Below are 17,570 nucleotides of genomic sequence, written 5' to 3'. Positions count from 1 at the left end.
GTGCTGCTCAGCAACTCAGATTCAAATGCGGGGCTGGTTCCCACTGCCAAACCGCAGCCTAAACCCCCGGGAACTCAGCTTTAACTAGGACAGACTCATCTGCTGCAAACTTGATGAGATCATTTCCAAGTTCCTGTTTAACAGGTGCCAGCTCCCTCTGCACCTGCTACGCGCACTCGGACCAGCCTGCCTCCACCAAGCTGAGAACATCTGCTCGGCTCCCTCAGAAGCTGCAGAAAAGATGACTGGAAGAAGGAGCCAGGCCTGGACGTCCTGCCCTGTGCCCAGAGCAGGGAACCTGGGCCAGGTGGAAACAGAGAGCAAGAAAACTATGCTTGTGAATAGGGAGGGGAACCCACAATAATCTTGCAACTTTATTTCCATATAAAAGAAAAAAAAATATCCTCTCCACAATAAAGGCAGTAAAAGCTCACTCAGCTCCGGAATTGCACTCCTGGCCAAGCTGGAGGAGTGCAGGTTATTTCTGTCTCTGAGAACGACACGTTTGCATGCTGGCAGGATCGGCTCAACCCTTCCAAGGACAACGCTGCGTCTCTAGCAGGAATTAACGCTTGGCATGGGAGGATGCTCCCAGCAGCCTTGCCCCGGGGCCCAGCCCTTTCCAGGCAGGGCTGGGGAAGCATGGGAACACAGCGCGATGAGGCCACATGAAGAGGATCCGACACTGCCGACGGCTTTTGGCCGTCACTTACACACTTGCCTCATCCCGAAAAAAAATGACTCAGCTCGTTCGGTTCAAGGCCACCCAGGACTAAGTGGCCTCCTCGCCGTGCAGGTGGAGGCGCGGCTGCTCCCCTTTGCCGGCTGGTTTGCAGGCCGACGGCAAAGGCAAGCTGCTGTCCTCGGCCGAGGTCTCTGCGCCCCCGCTGTCCCCCTCAGTCTCTGCAGCACGGCTGGCGGCCTCCAGCTTCCTTCTCTTCTTCAGCTGGTGCAGGTGGGATTTGGATCGCGAGTGAGCTGGAGGAAGAGGCAAACAGAGCACTTAACTCTGGAGAGCCCAGAAAGTAAAACACCTGACCCAATCCCCTCGTGCAGTGCCGAGTGCCCTCTCTTCCCTTCCCATCCTCCCGCACAATTCATTCCCACAGAAAAGGGAACTCACAAACCCTGCCCCGGCTGTTTTCCAGGGCAATTCTAGGCCAAGTTATTGGGGTTCAGAGGGGGACAACCCTTCCAAGCCTTCTTCTGACCACAAGAAGGACTGGGAGAGGGAAAAATCCTGGCTCTGTGTATGCAGAAGACTCCAGATTGTCAGCACTCAACTCTCCCAGCAAGTTTTCTCCCAACCGAGACACGATGCCGGGAGGAGAAAGGAAAGTGTTACCAAAGAGGCGGCACATTGCAGGATGCGGGGGAGGTTGTGCAACTCTCCGCCACCCCATGGAGCTCTGCCAGGATCATTTGTAAGCCTAGATGCCTGCACCACAGCGCTGGGGAAGCCCTGTACACCTACAGAGCAGATAGGGATGGAGCCCGGGGCGCAATCACGCTTGTGCATAACTCCTGGGCAAAGCCCCCAGCCACGGGAGCACTTCAGCAGGAGCCGGACGGGAACAGAGGCATAATCACAAGAATGCAACTTGTACTGACACAGCGGGGCAGAGGAGCTGCATTTCTCTTTGAGATCACACAGTTAAAGGCAGTAAAGCCTCCTCTATCAGTGGTATTATCTAAGTAGAAGGTGCTTTGTCTAACCAGACCAATGCACCATTTAGCAGGGCAGTTTCGTTATTTCCAAGAGATCAGAGCAGCAATTAAAGCAGCAAACTTTTCAAGCCTTAATTAAACAAGGGTATGTGCTCACTGAATCAAGGTCCTCAGGTGTTTTCCAGTCATCCTCTTCTGCCAGAGGATGAAATTACATGCAAAGCTGCTGCTTCATCACAACGCTGCAGGGTCACCCTCAGCTGGAAATGAAGTCTTACCTCTTACAATTTGTCGCAAGCAACACCAAAGCTTACAGTGGCTGAAAGAAACCCTGATTTCTGCTACTGTCTGGGGAGGTTTGCTCTTTTAAGTCCACACAAATTGTAAAATCAGATAAAATTTTAAAATCTTCCGGAGCCAGTGTGGCACTGGGAAACAGTTCCCAGAACGCTCTGTAACATGACTTAAGAAAACAGACCAGATTGCAGATCGACTCAGCTCCCACCACTGTTTTCACTTCCCTTGGAGCTTTTAAATGTTGCAGCTACAAGTAACACCCAGGTTCTGGACCATTTTTCTCCCACCGACTGGGGTCTGAGCCAAATTCAGCTGGACACAGAGAACAACAGCTGGTCTTGGCCAAGAACGGTATTGTCACCATCCATCAGAATCCGGGACGCCATCCCTAGAGGACGTGTACTGCAGCTGCAGTGTCTGGGGGTACTTCGAGGAGTTCCCACTCAGCCACAAACCCTGCCAGACCTGGAAGGATGGCACGGACCCTGGCAACTACTCCTCTAGTTTTGGAGTAGGTAGAGCTTTCTAAAAGCACCTCCAAGCTGAGACAGCTGACAGTGGCTAAAATAACAATTACACTTACAAACGGAGCTCACTACAACGAGCTTCCTATTCCCAGCCAACTTCCATCTGTGCTTTCAGCAGCTCCCTGGAGCAAGAGGAATAAGCGACCGATTCAAATCCGACAATCAACGACCTGGGAAATTTATCTTTGCATTGTGTCTGCATAAGCTGCATTTGGGCAGCACATGAAGATTTACCGGCTTCATTTCTGCAGCCAGTTTCTCCACTACTTTTTGTTTCTGGTTCTCAGCATGAGTCACAGCACAGATAAATTCACTGAGTTAATCTGATTCCAACTGAGCTCTTTTAAAGTAAGTCTATTGAAAATAGAAAATCCCTTTCTGTTACCATTACAGCTAGGAATACTTTTTCATTTAAAAAGAAACCCCACACAAATAGGAAATATTGGAGCACAACTGAGCTAGTAAAAACATTAAGAAACTTTCATTTTACACACCCAAATTTTAGAAGAAACAAATTTATTCTGTGCTTTCTGACAAAGTATCTAAGTCCTGCGAAGGACCAGCAGCTCTAACTAAACGCAGGCAGCTCTGAGGTTTGAGGCTACACACAGATCCGCAGGTCTGGCGTGACGGCAAAGCGCGGCGGCGTTTGCCGGGTGCCGGGGAAGGGGGGAAGCCCGACAGATGGCTGCTGTGGGACAGCTCCTGCACCCCCTCTGGGCTTGCAAATGGCTGCTTTCATACATGGGCTGTAAACAATCCTTGAAAGCCCAAGATCATGCGCCGAGGGTCATCTGGCTGAGCGGAGACAGCCGAGGAAGCTGCTCTGCTCCGGAGAACTCCAGCCCTCCGCGCTCCCTGTGCCCCCTCCTCTCCCCGCTGCCGGCGCCTACCTGCCCACTCCCGGTCTCCGATGATGACTCTGTTGCAGAGCTCACACACGCGATGACTCCGCTTGTTCTCGTTCACATCGTACCCCATCTTCACAGGCTCTGCTGGGGGCTCACGTCCCTGTAGATTCAATAATGCCTCAGATTGGTTCCTGCTATGAAAACCGCTTGGCTGTGCTCACTTTGGCAGAGTTTGGGCTCCGAACTCGCCATACTCAGACTCGCGTCAGCAGGACAGACCCTGCAGTTTTACCACGCAAGACAAGCGGAGTACTGGGCATTACAAGAAATTTTCAGCTTAGACAACAACCCTCTGCCACTGTGAGGAAAGCCCAAGGCTGGACATGTACACAGACAGCCCTGCTCGTGGAGGAGACTAAGTGCCAAGTTACGGGGCCTGGAGACTACAAACAAGTTAGCATCTCAGCCACGGCTCACATGTTAACTCCAGCTACCCGGTACCTGGATGAAGCTCTCCACAATCTCCAGAGCAGGTTTCAGCACATCCTCCTCCCACCACAACAGATCAGACACGTCCAAGCCATACACCGGGGGCACGTTGGGCCCGGGACCTACGGAGACACAGAAAGGTAGGTCACCACCAGAACCTCCCCAGCACCATGTCCCAGGACCCACGGGGCGACGCTGTGTCCGGGGGGATCTGCTGCTTCCTACCTAGCTGTCCTTCAGCGTTCAGAAGCAAAGGGCACCTCCCTCACAAAGAGCAAGAACACCTAAGACCTCAAGCAAGCATCTTCACAGTTGTCTGCCTTCAGGACAGCGTTACAAAATCCGAGCGCACCGACAGCCTATCATAACAGCAAACACTTCGTCATGGCTGTGTTCCACAGGAGGCTGCAGAAGATCAAAAGCTAGATCCAGGCACAAAGCCATCACACAAAGCTTACAAGGAGATGCAGGCACGGAGTCTGGATGAGAATCTGCGGGTGCAGGTTTGCACTCAGAGCTGTAATAGCTTGTGCAGCTCAGGGGCCATCGCTCCCGGCTCACAGTAGCAGGCCACGGTGGGAGACGCTTTACTAACACCTCGACTTGGCACGGCACAGTTTCAAAGCCACCCCTTCGACCTCACCCAGCGCGGCGCAAGGGCATCGGTCGCTCGCTGTGGCCCAGCCAGGGCGAGACAGCTGTAATCAGAGAGTGCCCGCTCCCTCCGGCGACGTCGCTGCCCTGCTGCGGCTCACCTGCCCGCGGACACGGGGCACGCGGCCCCGCTCGGACAAAGCCATCAAAGGCTGCGGCGTGCCAGGCTCCGGCAGGTGCTGCTTTTTATTGCTGTAACCACAACAAGCTCCCGACAGGGCTGATCTGAAGCACACCTGCCACCAGAAAGGTGAGCCCCAGCCACCAGGCACATGGCTCCGGGAAAGCTCTTGCACCCCGTTCAAAGCCCGTCTTTTGACCCGAGTTTCTCCCTGCCTATTTTTTTTATTTATTTATTATTGTTGTTCTGCCCCTACCAAGTACCTTTCAACAAGTGCCCGGCTCCCAGCTGCTGCTGCTGGCCCTGCTCCAAGGCTGGGGCTGGGACGGGGAAGTGCTGCTGGCTCCCTGCCACCGCGGTGAGCGTGGCCCAGTCTAAGAGCAGCCAACGGGCCCCCACTCCTAATCTGGAGGGCAGCTGTCAGCTGGGCTTTCTGCCCTGCACAGGGAGCACGTGGGGGTGTCCGGGGACAGGGACCATGCTGGGCATCCCCTCCCCGAGCCGTGCGGGAGCTGGTGGCAGGAGAGGCTGCAGGGATGCTGCAGCCATCATCACCCACTGCTGCCTGCCACACGGCTAAGCCTGTGCTTGCTTCGTTCTTAGAACCACAGGATGGTTTGGGTGGGGAGGGACCTCTAAAGCCCACCTGGTCCAACCCCCCTGCAAGAAGCAGGGACATCTCCAACCAGATCAGGTTGCTCAGAGCCCTGGCCAACCTGGCCTGGAATGTTTCCAGGGATGGGGAATCCAACACCTCTCTGGGCAGCCTGGGCCAGTGTGACACCACTCTCATAATTAAAAATTTCTTCCTTATATTCAGTTTAAACCTACCCCCTTTTAGTTTAAAACCATTACCCCCTGTCCTATCAATGTCCCATCCTAATGTCCCTTGATCTGACGGTATTAGCCGTCTTAATGGCACTTCTGTTGGGAACAGAAAATCTTCCCTGGACAGACAGCCTTCAGAAGCACTGAGAAGGAGCTGGCTTCCCGAGTGTCTGGGAGCAAGATAAACAGGGACAGTGCTGGCTGGGCTGTCCCAGGACAGCTGAGCAGCTCCTCTGCAACTCAGACATGTGGGTAGATTGGGACATCGGGTGCCTGTGGCTCCTGGAGGCATCTGGCAGGGGGCAGACACTTGTAGAGCCAGGACAACCTGGGCCCGCCAGAGAAATCCAGGCAGGACTGCCCGACCTCTGCCATATTCACGCTGACCCCAACACAAGCCGCCCCAAAGTAGAGGAGCCACCACTCTCCTCTCTTGAGCTGGGAGCAGGGAAAATACCAAGGAGGGATGAGAAGAGATGCGAGAACAGGGGTGGCGAGGCAGGGCAGGAACAGAGGACTTACGTCTCAGGAAGCGGTTGCGGACCCACTTGTTCTGCCTCCGGGCATACCTCTTGGTCACCTGTTTCAGGGCCTGGATCCCTTTGAAACAGAGGGAGTGAAAAATAAAAACAAAGGTCAGTGCAACGCTGCAAGCTGAGCTCACAGCAGGGCGAGAAGAGGCTGCCAGCTCCAGCGCAAGCAAATCACACAAGGCCAAAGTTTGTGCCGGATGGTACCACGCTTGCTTAAGGGAAGTGTTTCCACTGTCAGCCTGGAGGTCTCCGAGCCAGCAGTGAAGTGGTCATCACGGCAAAGCAGCCAAGCCCCACCGGACAGAGCGTGGGGCAGCGGCAGCGCAGAAGGGCTGGACAAGGTGTCCCACACGCCCTTGAATGAACCCTGGGTGGAAAGGGCCCAAACCCTCAGCCCTGAAGCTTTTAGCAGGCAGGAGAATCTGCTCAGAGGCTGCACTGCTCTCGTAACACCTAAATGAACACTCCTCTGCGCAGACGGAGCCCAGGACTCCTTGTCCCACCCACGCGGGCCCAGAGGTTGGTTTACCACTGTCCAACCTTTCAATACTTAGTACCAGGCGTACCGCACTCCTCCGCAACTGTCTCCTGAGCAGACACAACAAGACCCTTCTGCACCAGACTTTTTTCCAAGCCTTTTATCATTTCTGTCACTTCCGTAGCCTCCATCTCCACTTCACACCGAACCTCCTCGCACAGACCGACTCCGGCTGGTACCCGCGCTGCGCCGAGGGGCAGAGCAGCTCTCTCCTCCAACAACAGCGCATGGGTCCAGAACACCCCAGAATCACACATGCCATCAAAGAGCACATCACTATTGACCCATGCCGTGATCTGTTAGATCTCCAGGTCCCTTCCCACCATCCTGCTGCTGAACCAGATGCTGAGTTCTGTTCCATTCCTTCTTTCTACTCTGTTCTCCACAGCATCCGCATCCCAGCTGGGATTCCATCACCCAGGTCACTGGTGGACCAGCTCCCGATCCCAAGTCACACTGTGCCCCGTACATCTTGCAAGGAGGCCTTGGGGAAGTGAGGGAGGAATTGCTCTGGATGTGCTCAAAGACGCTCTCCAAGCACTAAAAAATGAGTCCCTGTACCCCTGGGCTGGCAGAAGTGGAAAATGCAGAGAGAAAGGTGCAGCTCAACCCCAACAAGATCTTCCCCAAGGTTTGAGCTTGGTTCAAACCATCACGCAGCGTCACTTGAAGCTGCATGGGGCTGAGGGACGTAGGGCACGCAGGGTGCTCCTCCCACCTTTCTGCAGCAGCAGGGCACTGGTCTCAGGCGAGCAGTTCCCCTCGCTGACCAGGTACTCGTGGAACTCCTTGAAGCCAATGGACTGGAAGATGCCGTGCTGGTAATCCTGCCTGGAGAACAAGACAAGCGGCAGGGGTCAAGGCCGTCTCCTTTAGAACAGCGGGAGCCCTCAACCCTCCCCGTAACAGCTGAGGTCTCCGCGTCGCACCCCGCAGGGACCTGCCCAGGTGACACGAGCCCATGGCCGCAGCGGACAAGCCAAGCCAGTCACACACAGCACCGCAGACCAGTGCCTTCAGTGCCACCCCACGTCAGCTTTGCTGCGTGAACGCTCAGGCAGCACCAAGTTATTTTTACACTTGCCAGGTATGGCCCAGGCAAAATTAATTCAGGCTGAGAAGGCAGGGGCTCTGCTGTCTGAGCAGCCCTGGTCTAAGGGCTCTGGCAGAGAAGGCCAGGAAGTGCTGGAGGATCTGGCTGCTGCAGACCTCTCCGCCGATGGTGGCCCCACAGAGTCAGGCACTCAGCCCGTCTGCTGGCCCTGCCACAGCAGCGGGCACTGCCAGGAGAGAGCTAGGGGCAGTGACACATCAGAGGTGCTGCAGGGAGAGCCAGCCTGGGCCCCGCTCAGGTCTGGCAGGTGGGACTGGGAGCACAAAGGGAGCTGGCTTCTCACCCACCGGTTCTCGGCCACCTTCTCTTGGTTGTACCGTCGGTGGAAGTCTCGCAGCTCTTCCAGCAGCCCCGCAGCCAGCATGTCATCCACCCGCTTCTCCAGCCGCTGGTCCAGAGCTGGGAGGAGGAGAGCAGTACACATTCAGCCACTCGGAGCCCTGCTCTCAGGAGGCTCGCAGCAGGACAACGAGCTAGGACTCGGCTCGGCACTGCCAGCCTCCCGAGCTGCCTGAGGAAGGTGAGGGGAGCCAGCCCTCTCTCACGCCCACCGATGCCAAAGGAATTGCTGCCTTGTTCAGGAGGAGGCTGGGGCAGGAGCAGAGAGACAGCCCTAACCCTCAACAGCAAGGAGCTGTGCAAAGCCCTCTCTCACCTGCCTGGTCTGCATGGAGCCACAAGATGCAGGAATGTGGGTATTTCAGGGGCCCCCCTAAGGGTCCCCCACCTTCCTCCTCCTGCTGCTGGTGCAAAATTTCACTGTGGGGGATGCCAGTCTCTTCAAACACTTGGAGGCTCCTGTAAGCAGAGACAGACGGAGCTCAGAGGCTGGGTGAGGATGAGCTTTTCCATTTCCCCAGCAGCCCTGGGGGCCCCAGCAAAGGGAACCGCAGACACTCACTGCGATCCAGCCCTCTCAAGGTGGGGAGGGCAGGTTCCTGCCCCGTCCCGTGCCCGGCATCCTGAGCACACCCAGCTCCTGGGGCGGCCGTGCAGTGCAGGGCACAGCGATGGCACCCAAGGAGCCCAGAGCACAGCCACCCACTCCCACCTGGCACCGGGACAAGCCCTGCAGGGGACGGGGTTCTGGCTCCAGCGCTGCCCTTTCCAGCCAGGCAGGGCTGCAGGGAAGGGGCCAGCACTGCCGGAGAAGGCTGCGAAGCATTACCGCCAGCTCAGCCCAACCCAGCCCAGCCAGGGGAGTGGAGGAAACTGCGCGGGGTGCTCAAACCTCCATCCCCCCTGCACCGTGCGAATGGGGTGGGCGGCGTTCTGCTCCCCCCAGGCCAGGGCTCGGCTGGGATGGGCCCGCCAAAGCAGCAAGCCTGGTCTTGCTGCCGCGCTGTTCCCACAGAGCTCAGGTATGTTACTCAGCCAGCACGGCAGCTTGCTCTTTAAATAGCTCCAGATAAACCCTGCCGCCGGGGCACTGCAGCGGGAGCTGCCCCGGTGCACACAGGCCAGGAGCAATGCGCTGTCCTGGACCCCAAAGGCAGCTCAAGCCAAGGGCTGCATGGCCAAAGGTCTCAGATCCCAGAGAGCTCCCCGACACCAGCGCTCCAGGGTCCCCAGGCACCTTGTGAAGAGGCCAGAAGCACCCGCCTGGGATGGGAGCACCCATCTTGCTGTGTTCCCAGGCACACGATTCTCTCAGGAAGGGGTGCTGGGCCCTGGCACCCCCTGCTCCCAGCACACCAGGCTCACCTGGCCAGTTTGCGCTTGTCGTGGGGGTGCAGCTTGGCCGCCATCTCCGGATCCACCCGGCTTAGGCGGCGATGGAGCTCCACGCTGTCCAGCTGCTCCAGCTCCACTTTCCTGTCGGCGGTCGTCTCGGGGGCCATGCTGGCCTTCTCCTGCGGGGCACAAGGCAGCCCTGAGTCAAGCCACTCATCCACGTGCAGGGCCAGCACAAGCAAGATGATCCCCAGACCCACGGGGTGAACGAGGGGGTTCGGCTCTCCTTGCCCCACTCCAGAGGGGGAAGCGCCATGCCCAGTTGCAGGAAGCCTGCTCTGAGCACTGGGCTCACCCTTTTCTGGAGGGACATGCAGGCCCCCAACGGTACCTTGGTGTCGATAAGGACCTTCCAGAGCAGGGACTCGATGTAGTAGTTGGTTCCTCCCACAACAATCGGGATCTTGTCTCGGGCAAAGATATCTTCGATGTGCCGCAGTCAGGGAGCGTAAGCAGAGACGGACGGCAGGAAGGGAGGGCTGTGGGGAGCGGCAGCCTGGGGCCCAGACCCCACTCTCCCAGCCCCACGGAGCCAGTGAGGCTGCAGGGAAGGGCTATAGTGACCCTCATCTCTCGCTATCCTCTGCTGTCTGTGCTAGCTACCACCAAAACGCAGGGCCTGCCAGGGAGGGCAATACCAGGCTCAGCGCTGTTGCGCTGCAGCAGAGATCTTCCCCAGCCAGCCCTGAGAAGGGGCTGCCCTGAGCATTTGCTGGGAAAAAGAAGCTCCAAGCCCCCCTCACTAGCAGTATCCTCTGAAAAACGAAGCTAGTTGCAACATGGCTGATGCAAACACGCACCTCTCTTGCCAGCCTGGCTGCGGCGGGGGAAGGCCGTATCTGCTCAGCCAGGTGGGCTGCAGTGTGAAAGGATATCAGAGGCACGGCTTTGTCTCTGAAATCCACCACCGTGTAGTTCGAGACCAGGGGATCCAGAAAGCTGATCATGTGGTGTCTGCACAGACGCTGCTCCTGGGGAGACACCTTGTTCGTGATGATGTCCAAGCCCTTGTACACCTGGGGAAGAGAGGAGCCTGTCATTCGCCTCTGCGTCCCACGAAACCCTCACTGATCACCGCTCCTTCCCCCCACAGAGCCGCTGCCTGCCCCTGTCACCCCCCCCCGAGCTCCTCGCTGGTCGGGAGAAGCGGGCGGCACAGGCAGGGGCACGTGCCCCGTTCAGGGGAGGCAGCGGGAACCTCGCCAATGCCTGCTCCTGCCGGGGCCCAACTGCCCCTCTGGTGTTTGTTCCTGCCCCGGTGAGTCTGACCGCTCGCGACCGCTTTCCTGGTCTGATATAACCCTGCAGTCACAGATGGAAAGGCTGATTGAGCAACCAGAGAGCCGTGTCACAGCCCGGCCAGCGTAACCAGTTGAGCCCAGCTCTGAAGCACAGAGCTCCGATCCAACGAGGGTCACTGCGGCTAAAAGCTCAGGCGTGCCCCTCTCCAAACACCCATCCCCAGCACAGCACCGAGTCTCTTCCGGGGGCGAGGATCACCGCTCCCCACAACCCTCCAAGATCTCTCTGGATGCAACACGCAACGTAACAGAGCCTCCTAAACACAGGCAAACGGTCTCAGCTCACAGACACCATAAAAGCCCGGTGTACTGCCTGCTTCCTGCTCTCACCCAGCTAGTCAGGCCGCTGATCCCAGGGGAAAAGCGGCACAGTCCTGCACCAGGGTGCCAGGAGACACCGCTGAGCACAACCACCAGCATCTCGCTGCTTCGAGGAGTGTCCTCAACCTGGAGTTTGGGATATACAGCCTGGGAGAGCGCTGCCGAGGGACGCTGACCCTCAGCTAGACAGCCAAAAGCAGAGCAGAAGGAAAAGTCACCCAAACCAACCCGCTGGGAGCGTTCCTGGTGAAGAGCCAAGGCAACCTGCGATCCCAGAAGCACGCACTCAAGCCACAGCCCAAATCCACCCTCCAGGCTGCACAAAGCGACAGCCCCAGCCCAGCCCGCAGACCCAGGCGGTGCAAGTACCGGAGCTGCCTCAGCTTGGCGTCCCGCCCCCACGGCTCAGCTGGGTCCCGTGAGCAGAGTCCCTTCGGATGAGAGCATCTTTTCTCCAGGAGAAAGGAGGGAGGCTCCTCGCCCTGCTCCCCACGGCACGCAAACACAGCCCTCCTCAGCGCGGGATGTCCCTGGGCCCCCGGCACTGCCCCAGGCACGCCTGGGTGCCGCAAAGCTCCCTAGAGCTGCAGAAAAACAGGGATCAGAATGGGGACCTGCACCCCAGCTGTCCCCGAGGGCGCTGGCAGCAGGCACGTGGCTGCAGCGGGGCACATAAAGCCTTTCTGTCCAGCCCAGCTCTGCGTCATGCCAAGGACCGAGCACCCTCTGTGCCGGGTGGTGGCTAAGGCTCTGCTCCGTGCCGCGGTCGCGGGGAGGATGTGTTTAGCTCTCAGCGGTCTCCCAGCTTGGGACAAACTGGGCTGATGGGAGAAGGGACTGGAAAGAGCTGCACTCATTTCCTCCCACATTACCCAGAAACCACCTCAGCCAGAGGACCAGGCTCTCAGAAACAAATTTCCCCTTAATTCCGCCCCGAGAAGCTGCCAGGCCTCCGGCCGCAGCGTGGCCTCCGCTCGCTGCCCTGCTCCCAGACAGAAGGACAAGGTGACACCGAGGTGACCCACGGGCAGATTGGAGGTTAGTGGAGCAGGGAAGCCCGATCCCCGCCTGGAGCAGTCACGCGAGCTGCTGGGGCGGCTGAACCGGCAGACATTCCCCGTCTTGTCTTGCTTAGCTCCTGCACTCGCTGCTCGGAGGGCGAGGGCCAGCTCCCGCTCCTGATCCCTCGCTGCAGAAAGGCTCGCCGCGGGGCAGGAAGCGAGGGGGGAGCGGGAGCGTAACCAAATGCTCTTCCTTTCTGCCCAGCTGGCTCCAGGGGACCGGGAGCAGACAGGAGAGGCCCGGGAGGCAGCTCCCTGCCAACACACCCCGTGGCTGGCTGCAGCCCATCGATCCCTTCCCATTACTCAGCGCAGGCTGAGCAGCGCCGTCCAGCGCAGCTCTCCAGTCACGCCAAAAGCCTTTGAATTCCGTGAGCTTTGGCTCAGTGCCTTCTCCCCCCAGCAAGGGCCAGTCCAGCCCTCCAGCTCCTCCGACTCCCACTTGTCTGCCTGGAATCACAGTCAATACAGAGGGGAGGCTCGGAGGCAGCCAGGAGCTCCCAGTGCCCTGCGCGGGCAGCACTGGGATTTACGGTTCAGGCTCCAATCCCCCAAGGTTCTCCCGGAGATTAAACGTCGAGAGCCTCCCCGAATATCTGGCAACAAGAGGAGGAAGAATGCGGTGTCAGTGTGTGGGCTGGGAGGAAACAAAGGCAGCCTTTTACACGCACCCAGTAAAGCCCAGAGAAGGTTTCCACCAGCTGGCTGTCGGCAGGGCCTCGCACCGAGACGTCCTCCCGACACTCATTTCTATTTTCAGCAAGCGGCTCAGATAAGCCTTTGTTGCTGTCTAAGGCCCCAAAACAGATTAGCGGCAGCCTGGAGCAGCAGGCCTCCGAGACACCGAATACAAGCCAGGGACTAAAGATGCTTAGCCCTGCCGGCGTCCTCCCACCTCTGCCGCTGGAGCCCCCGGGCAGGTCAGCCCCACAGCTCGCAGCGCCGCACTGGAAGGTCAGCGCCGTCCCCGCTTTTCGCAGGTGGGGACACTGAGGCAGGACACACAAACACCAGTAATCCCCAGGACACTGCGCCTGTGAGGATCCTCAGCCCGCAGCCTGGGAAGGGTGGGCTCCCCCAAACCCTCGCTCTGCCCCCAGTTTCACGCACAATCCCAGACTGTCCCTTTGTCCCCATCGGCACGTGGAGGGGGAAAGGTCTGTCCTTGCCCTGAGCGCAAGGAGCACAGTACCGAAGGTGACAAGACAGCTGCGCAGCACAGGGACCCCGGACACATCCCAGCCGCCTACGGCAGGGAAGAGCATGAAGATTTCACAGGGGCCAAGGGATCTCCCAGCTGGAGAGGCGCACGGAGGACCCAAACCAAGCCAGGGTGTAAGGAGAGCACGATTCACTCCCCTCTCAGGCCCCTGCCGTGAGGACGTCAGCAAAGGCCTTTTAGGATGTCCCGACTGGACACAGCAATGGCCCAGTGTACCCAGTGTGCTACCACAGCCGCCGGAGAAGGACGGCATCACCATTCAGAGCATGAAATCCAGACGGGACTGTGCGACTGCGAGCGGACAGGGCCCTCCAGCAAGCTGGCACCGGGATCGCCGGGCGCTCACTGCTCCATCAGGGTGGAAGTGTGACCAGCTTCACGCAGGAATGCCTTACTCCTAAAGGAAACTCTCTGGGATGACAAACGGCAACCAAAAGGACAAAAAGAAAGATTAAGAGGCCGTCAGATGAACCAGAGCTCCTGAGCGCACGCAGGCAGCGGCTCAGTCTGTAATTTGACCACAGCGACTTGGCCATGACGAAAAAGCCCTGGAGACAGAGGGGTGCCTGTGCGCGGGAACAGGTGGGCTCGGGGCTCCTGGCCCCTTCCCGAGCCCGGCTCCAGCTCCTGCAGCTGCCCAAAACACCGCCAGCATTTGTCAGAGCCCCGCGGAGCCCGCACGGGGCGCAGCGGTGAATGGACAGAGCGGGCCGAGTGCGACGCGGTCGCTGGCAGCTGTCAGTCGAGAGTGAGCAATGGGATTTTCAAAACCCGGCGGCTCTTCCGCAAGGACAGCGGAGCCAGCTCTGCGCGGCAGAGGGATATGCAGCGGGGAGACAATATTCCACGGGAACAAAGCCAGCAAGAAAGCAGACCCAGTTGGCTGGCTGCGCCACTAAGCGGGGCACGGGGGTTAGTGGAGCGCAGTGGGGGAGGCGCAGACTCGAGCTGCTGGTGGCTGTGCCTTCAGGCGGCCGTGGCTGCGGAAAGGCAGGGCTCCCCCGCCCCGAGAGGCCACACAGAAAGCATGCTGTGTTACGGGATAAAAGTAGCAGAGCTGCTCAGCTCTGGCTCCGCTGTCACGCTAGAATGAGATTAAAAGGAAAGGAGGACAAGAGCCACTTGAGCCCGGATGCCATTGGGCGCCTGCAGCCAGAGTCCTCCCAGCGCCTGCATTCCCATAGTGGGACCTGAAACAACCAGAGCACAAAATACGCGCTCCAAAACATCCACCAGCCTGAAACGAGAAGCCGCAGCTCGCCAGTTGGCTCCAGCCACGTCTGCGGAGCTTACGATGCTGCAGGAGCCTCGTGTTCGCAAGGTCAGCCGAGTCAACAGCCCTCTCCCTGATATCACAGCCCACCGTGCGCTGGGCTGGCAGTCACTGCAAGGGCCGAGAACCTCGACGTCCACAGCGCACAAACGGGCAGGAACGACCCAACAAAGGCCCGGGGCTTGTTTGCATCGGGAAGTTCGGTGCTAGTCGAGCTCTGCGCAGAGACACTTCTGACACAGACACCAGGGCAGAGTAACTCGCCTTGGAAACTTCACAGCAGCCGACTAAAAGTTGGCCCAGCGCAGACAGGGTCTGTGGAGAAAACCAGTCCCACCCTGGGCTTGAGGAGAGCGAGATGGACGCACCAGTCTTTCCTTACGGAGCACGCCGTAAGGGCTGCCAACACCGGCAGTGCCAGGCGGTTCCCGGGCAGCCGGGAGGGCAGCTGCCCACAGCCAGGCAGCGCTGGACAAAGCTTCCACGTCCCACGCGAACGTTCTGCCCCTGCGGGATTTTGCCAGTCCAGCCCAGGCCTCAAACACCCTCTCCCCAAGAGCTCATGGAAAACCTTCCATAAATTAAAGCTTTCCAACTGCTCACTCCCAATTCAGGAGAGGGAGCTTTCCAATTTACCTCTCTGGGATACAAACAGTGACCAGTACTGGCAGCCCGGTGCAGGAAAGCAGGCGGTGGCCACAGCACAGGGAGAGTCCATCTCCGAGCAGCACAAAGGGCAAAGGGTGTTGTTGGCAGAAAACACCTTTTTAAAAAAAGTGTAATAAATGTTAAACGTTAAACTTGATGGAAGGTTCAGGCGTTACAGAAAGAGAACAGTGAAAGTGTTGATTAGGAAGGAAAACATTGTACTAAACAATAACAAAATCCCTGAAACCTACATCTCACGGCAAAGCTCTTGTGGCTGAACGCAATTAAGACCAAAAAAACGAGGCTCCGTTCCTTGACCCTGACTTACAACCAACACATTCCACGCTGCCGCTTGCAACAAGAGACGAGACCACAGACCGTGTCACTGGCAAGTAGCAAACATCACTTTTAATGTTCTTTCCCGTATCTCATACCAGACATCGGGTTCAGCGCCCCTTTGCTGGGTGACCAAGGAGGAGCGCGCTCGCCTTCGGCTGCCACGTTTCAGCCTCGCTCTCTCTCTATCCGTCAAACGGCCTCTGGAAGGACGCGCGGCACCAGTCAGCACTGCAGCCTCACCAGACCTCCCAGCTGGGACGCGAAGCGCACGGGACCGGCCCGGGACCGGCCCAGACCGCAGCACACACACGCTAAGCCCTCCATCCAGGGCCGTTTCTTAGGCAGGACTCGCAGCACGTCCCGCGCGGCTGCCCGCAGCCCAGGGTCCGCGTTAGCAGAGCCGCGTCTGCGGGAGCAATCCTGGCTGCTGCTTACTGCCAGTTAATGCCAGCTGCCGCGCTCCCTTCCTCAGCTGCTCCCGACACCCCCGGGTAGCTTTGTGCAGGTTAAATTAAAACAGCCGTGCTTTGGTTTCCTTCCAAAAAGTGAATTTATGGCAGGGCGGGCAGATGTTGGACAAACCCAGCTCTGCAGTTTCGGTCGTGCCTCCGTGTTCAGAGCTAACGAGCAAGCACAGCACGCTCCCCACCGAGAGCAGGAGGGGAAACTGCAACCCCGCTCACTCGAAAATAAACAGCTGGCCACCGGCACACGGGCACCGGGGCCAGGATCCGTCCCTCGGGCCGCACCCCCACAGCCACCCGGACACGGGGCCTGGGGTCCCCGGGGAGCTGGGTCTGCAGCCCCGCGGGGCTGGGCCTCTCCAGGCGCCGACCAGGCTCCGCTGCCCCCGCCCCCGGTACCGGTCCACCCCCCCGGTACCAGCCCCGGCCCCGGTGCCAGGCCAGGCCGCCTTCCGACACCCTCAGCCAGGCCCAGAGCCCCGCTGGGCGTCCTGGGCCCAGCTCCGGCCTACCCCGAGTCCCAGCCCGGCCGCGGCCTCCTCCAGGCCCGGCTCCGGCCTACCCCGAGTCCCAGCCCGGCCGCGGCCTCCTCCAGGCCCGGCTCCGGCCTACCCCGAGTCCCAGCCCGGCCGCGGCCTCCTCCAGGCCCGGCTCCGGCCTACCCCGAGTCCCAGCCCGGCCGCGGCCTCCCCCGGGCCCAGCCGCGGCCCTTCCCGAGCCCCAGGCCCGGCCCCGGCGTCTCCCGGTTCCCGGGCCTACCCGCGGCCTCCCCAGAGGCCGGGCCCGGCCGTACCTGCATGGAGTCGGCGCTGACGATCTCCCCGCCGAGGCGCAGCCCGAGCTGCAGCGCCAGCGCCGATTTGCCGGTACCGGTGGCGCCGAGGATCACCACCAGCGGCAGCGGCGGCGAACGGGCCCGGCCCAAGCTGAGCGCGGCCGCCGCCATGGCCCGGCCCGGCCCGGCGGCTGCCATGGGGACGGGCGGGCGGGACGGGGGCGGGCCGGGGCCGGGGCCACCCGCGGGGAGGACGGGGCCGGGCCCCGTGCCCCGCGTCCCTCTGCCAGGCGGGGTTCCTGGCCGCAGCCCCGGTCCCTCCCCTTGCCCCGGCCCGAGCCTGGGTCCCCATCCCCGGCCCCGGCCCCGGCCCCGTGCCAGGTCCGTCCCCACGCCCCCGGCCCCTTTTCGGGTCCCTCGGGCCTCCCCCCCGGCCCCCTGCCCCGGGCCGCGTCCACGAGTGGGGTTCTGCCACGTGGTACTTTTTTTTGGAGGGGGGAGAAATGGGGTGGGAAGGATGCTGTTGCCATATCAACAGGGCAGGAGGATGAGGAGCGGGGCTGTTGCCATAGCAACAGAGAGGAGCGTGTTGCCGTGGCAGCCGCAGCTTCCACGGAGGCTCGTCCTCCCCAGTCACCACGGCAACACGGGAGATGGGGAGCAGGCTGCTGTCTCCGTGGCAACAGAGGGGAGGGAAGGCAGGGAGACGGTTGCCATGGCGACAGCGGGAGGAGGGTATCCCCGCCGCACCATTCTCCCTGGCAACGCACATCTTTTGCCATGGCAACGGGGAGCAGGAGGCTGCGGGCCAG

General features: G+C 59.7%; 1 protein-coding gene across 5 annotated transcripts; it reads right to left on the bottom strand.

Moving 5' to 3' along the window:
* Window positions 1–335: 335 nt before the first annotated feature.
* TRIT1 (tRNA isopentenyltransferase 1) lies at window positions 336–17,014 on the bottom strand. 5 transcript variants are annotated; one of them, XR_015260902.1, is made up of 12 exons: window positions 16,777–17,014; window positions 10,230–10,370; window positions 9,686–9,784; window positions 9,325–9,473; window positions 8,276–8,418; window positions 7,908–8,019; window positions 7,225–7,337; window positions 5,958–6,035; window positions 3,845–3,954; window positions 3,386–3,503; window positions 2,549–2,662; window positions 839–978 (listed from the first exon to the last, which is right to left on the bottom strand). XR_015260902.1 is itself a non-coding variant. In XM_086764823.1 (11 exons), the coding sequence occupies exons 1-11, from the start codon at window positions 16,954–16,956 to the stop codon at window positions 773–775; spliced, it is 1,446 nt and encodes a 481-aa protein (XP_086620949.1). In that variant the 5' UTR covers window positions 16,957–17,012; the 3' UTR covers window positions 336–772. The 5 variants fall into 5 exon arrangements, 3 of the variants coding, with proteins under 3 accessions (XP_086620949.1, XP_086620947.1, XP_086620950.1); XR_015260901.1 differs by having other exon boundaries at window positions 2,549–2,614; XM_086764823.1 differs by lacking the exon at window positions 2,549–2,662 and having other exon boundaries at window positions 336–978; window positions 9,325–9,470; window positions 16,777–17,012.
* Window positions 17,015–17,570: the final 556 nt, after the last annotated feature.

Source organism: Chlamydotis macqueenii, chromosome 22 (assembly GCF_036417535.1).
Source record: "Chlamydotis macqueenii isolate bChlMac1 chromosome 22, bChlMac1.mat, whole genome shotgun sequence".
NCBI lineage: Eukaryota > Metazoa > Chordata > Aves > Otidiformes > Otididae > Chlamydotis > Chlamydotis macqueenii.
Note: the sequence above shows the minus strand (reverse complement) of the source record. Positions and strands in the feature narration are given on the sequence as shown.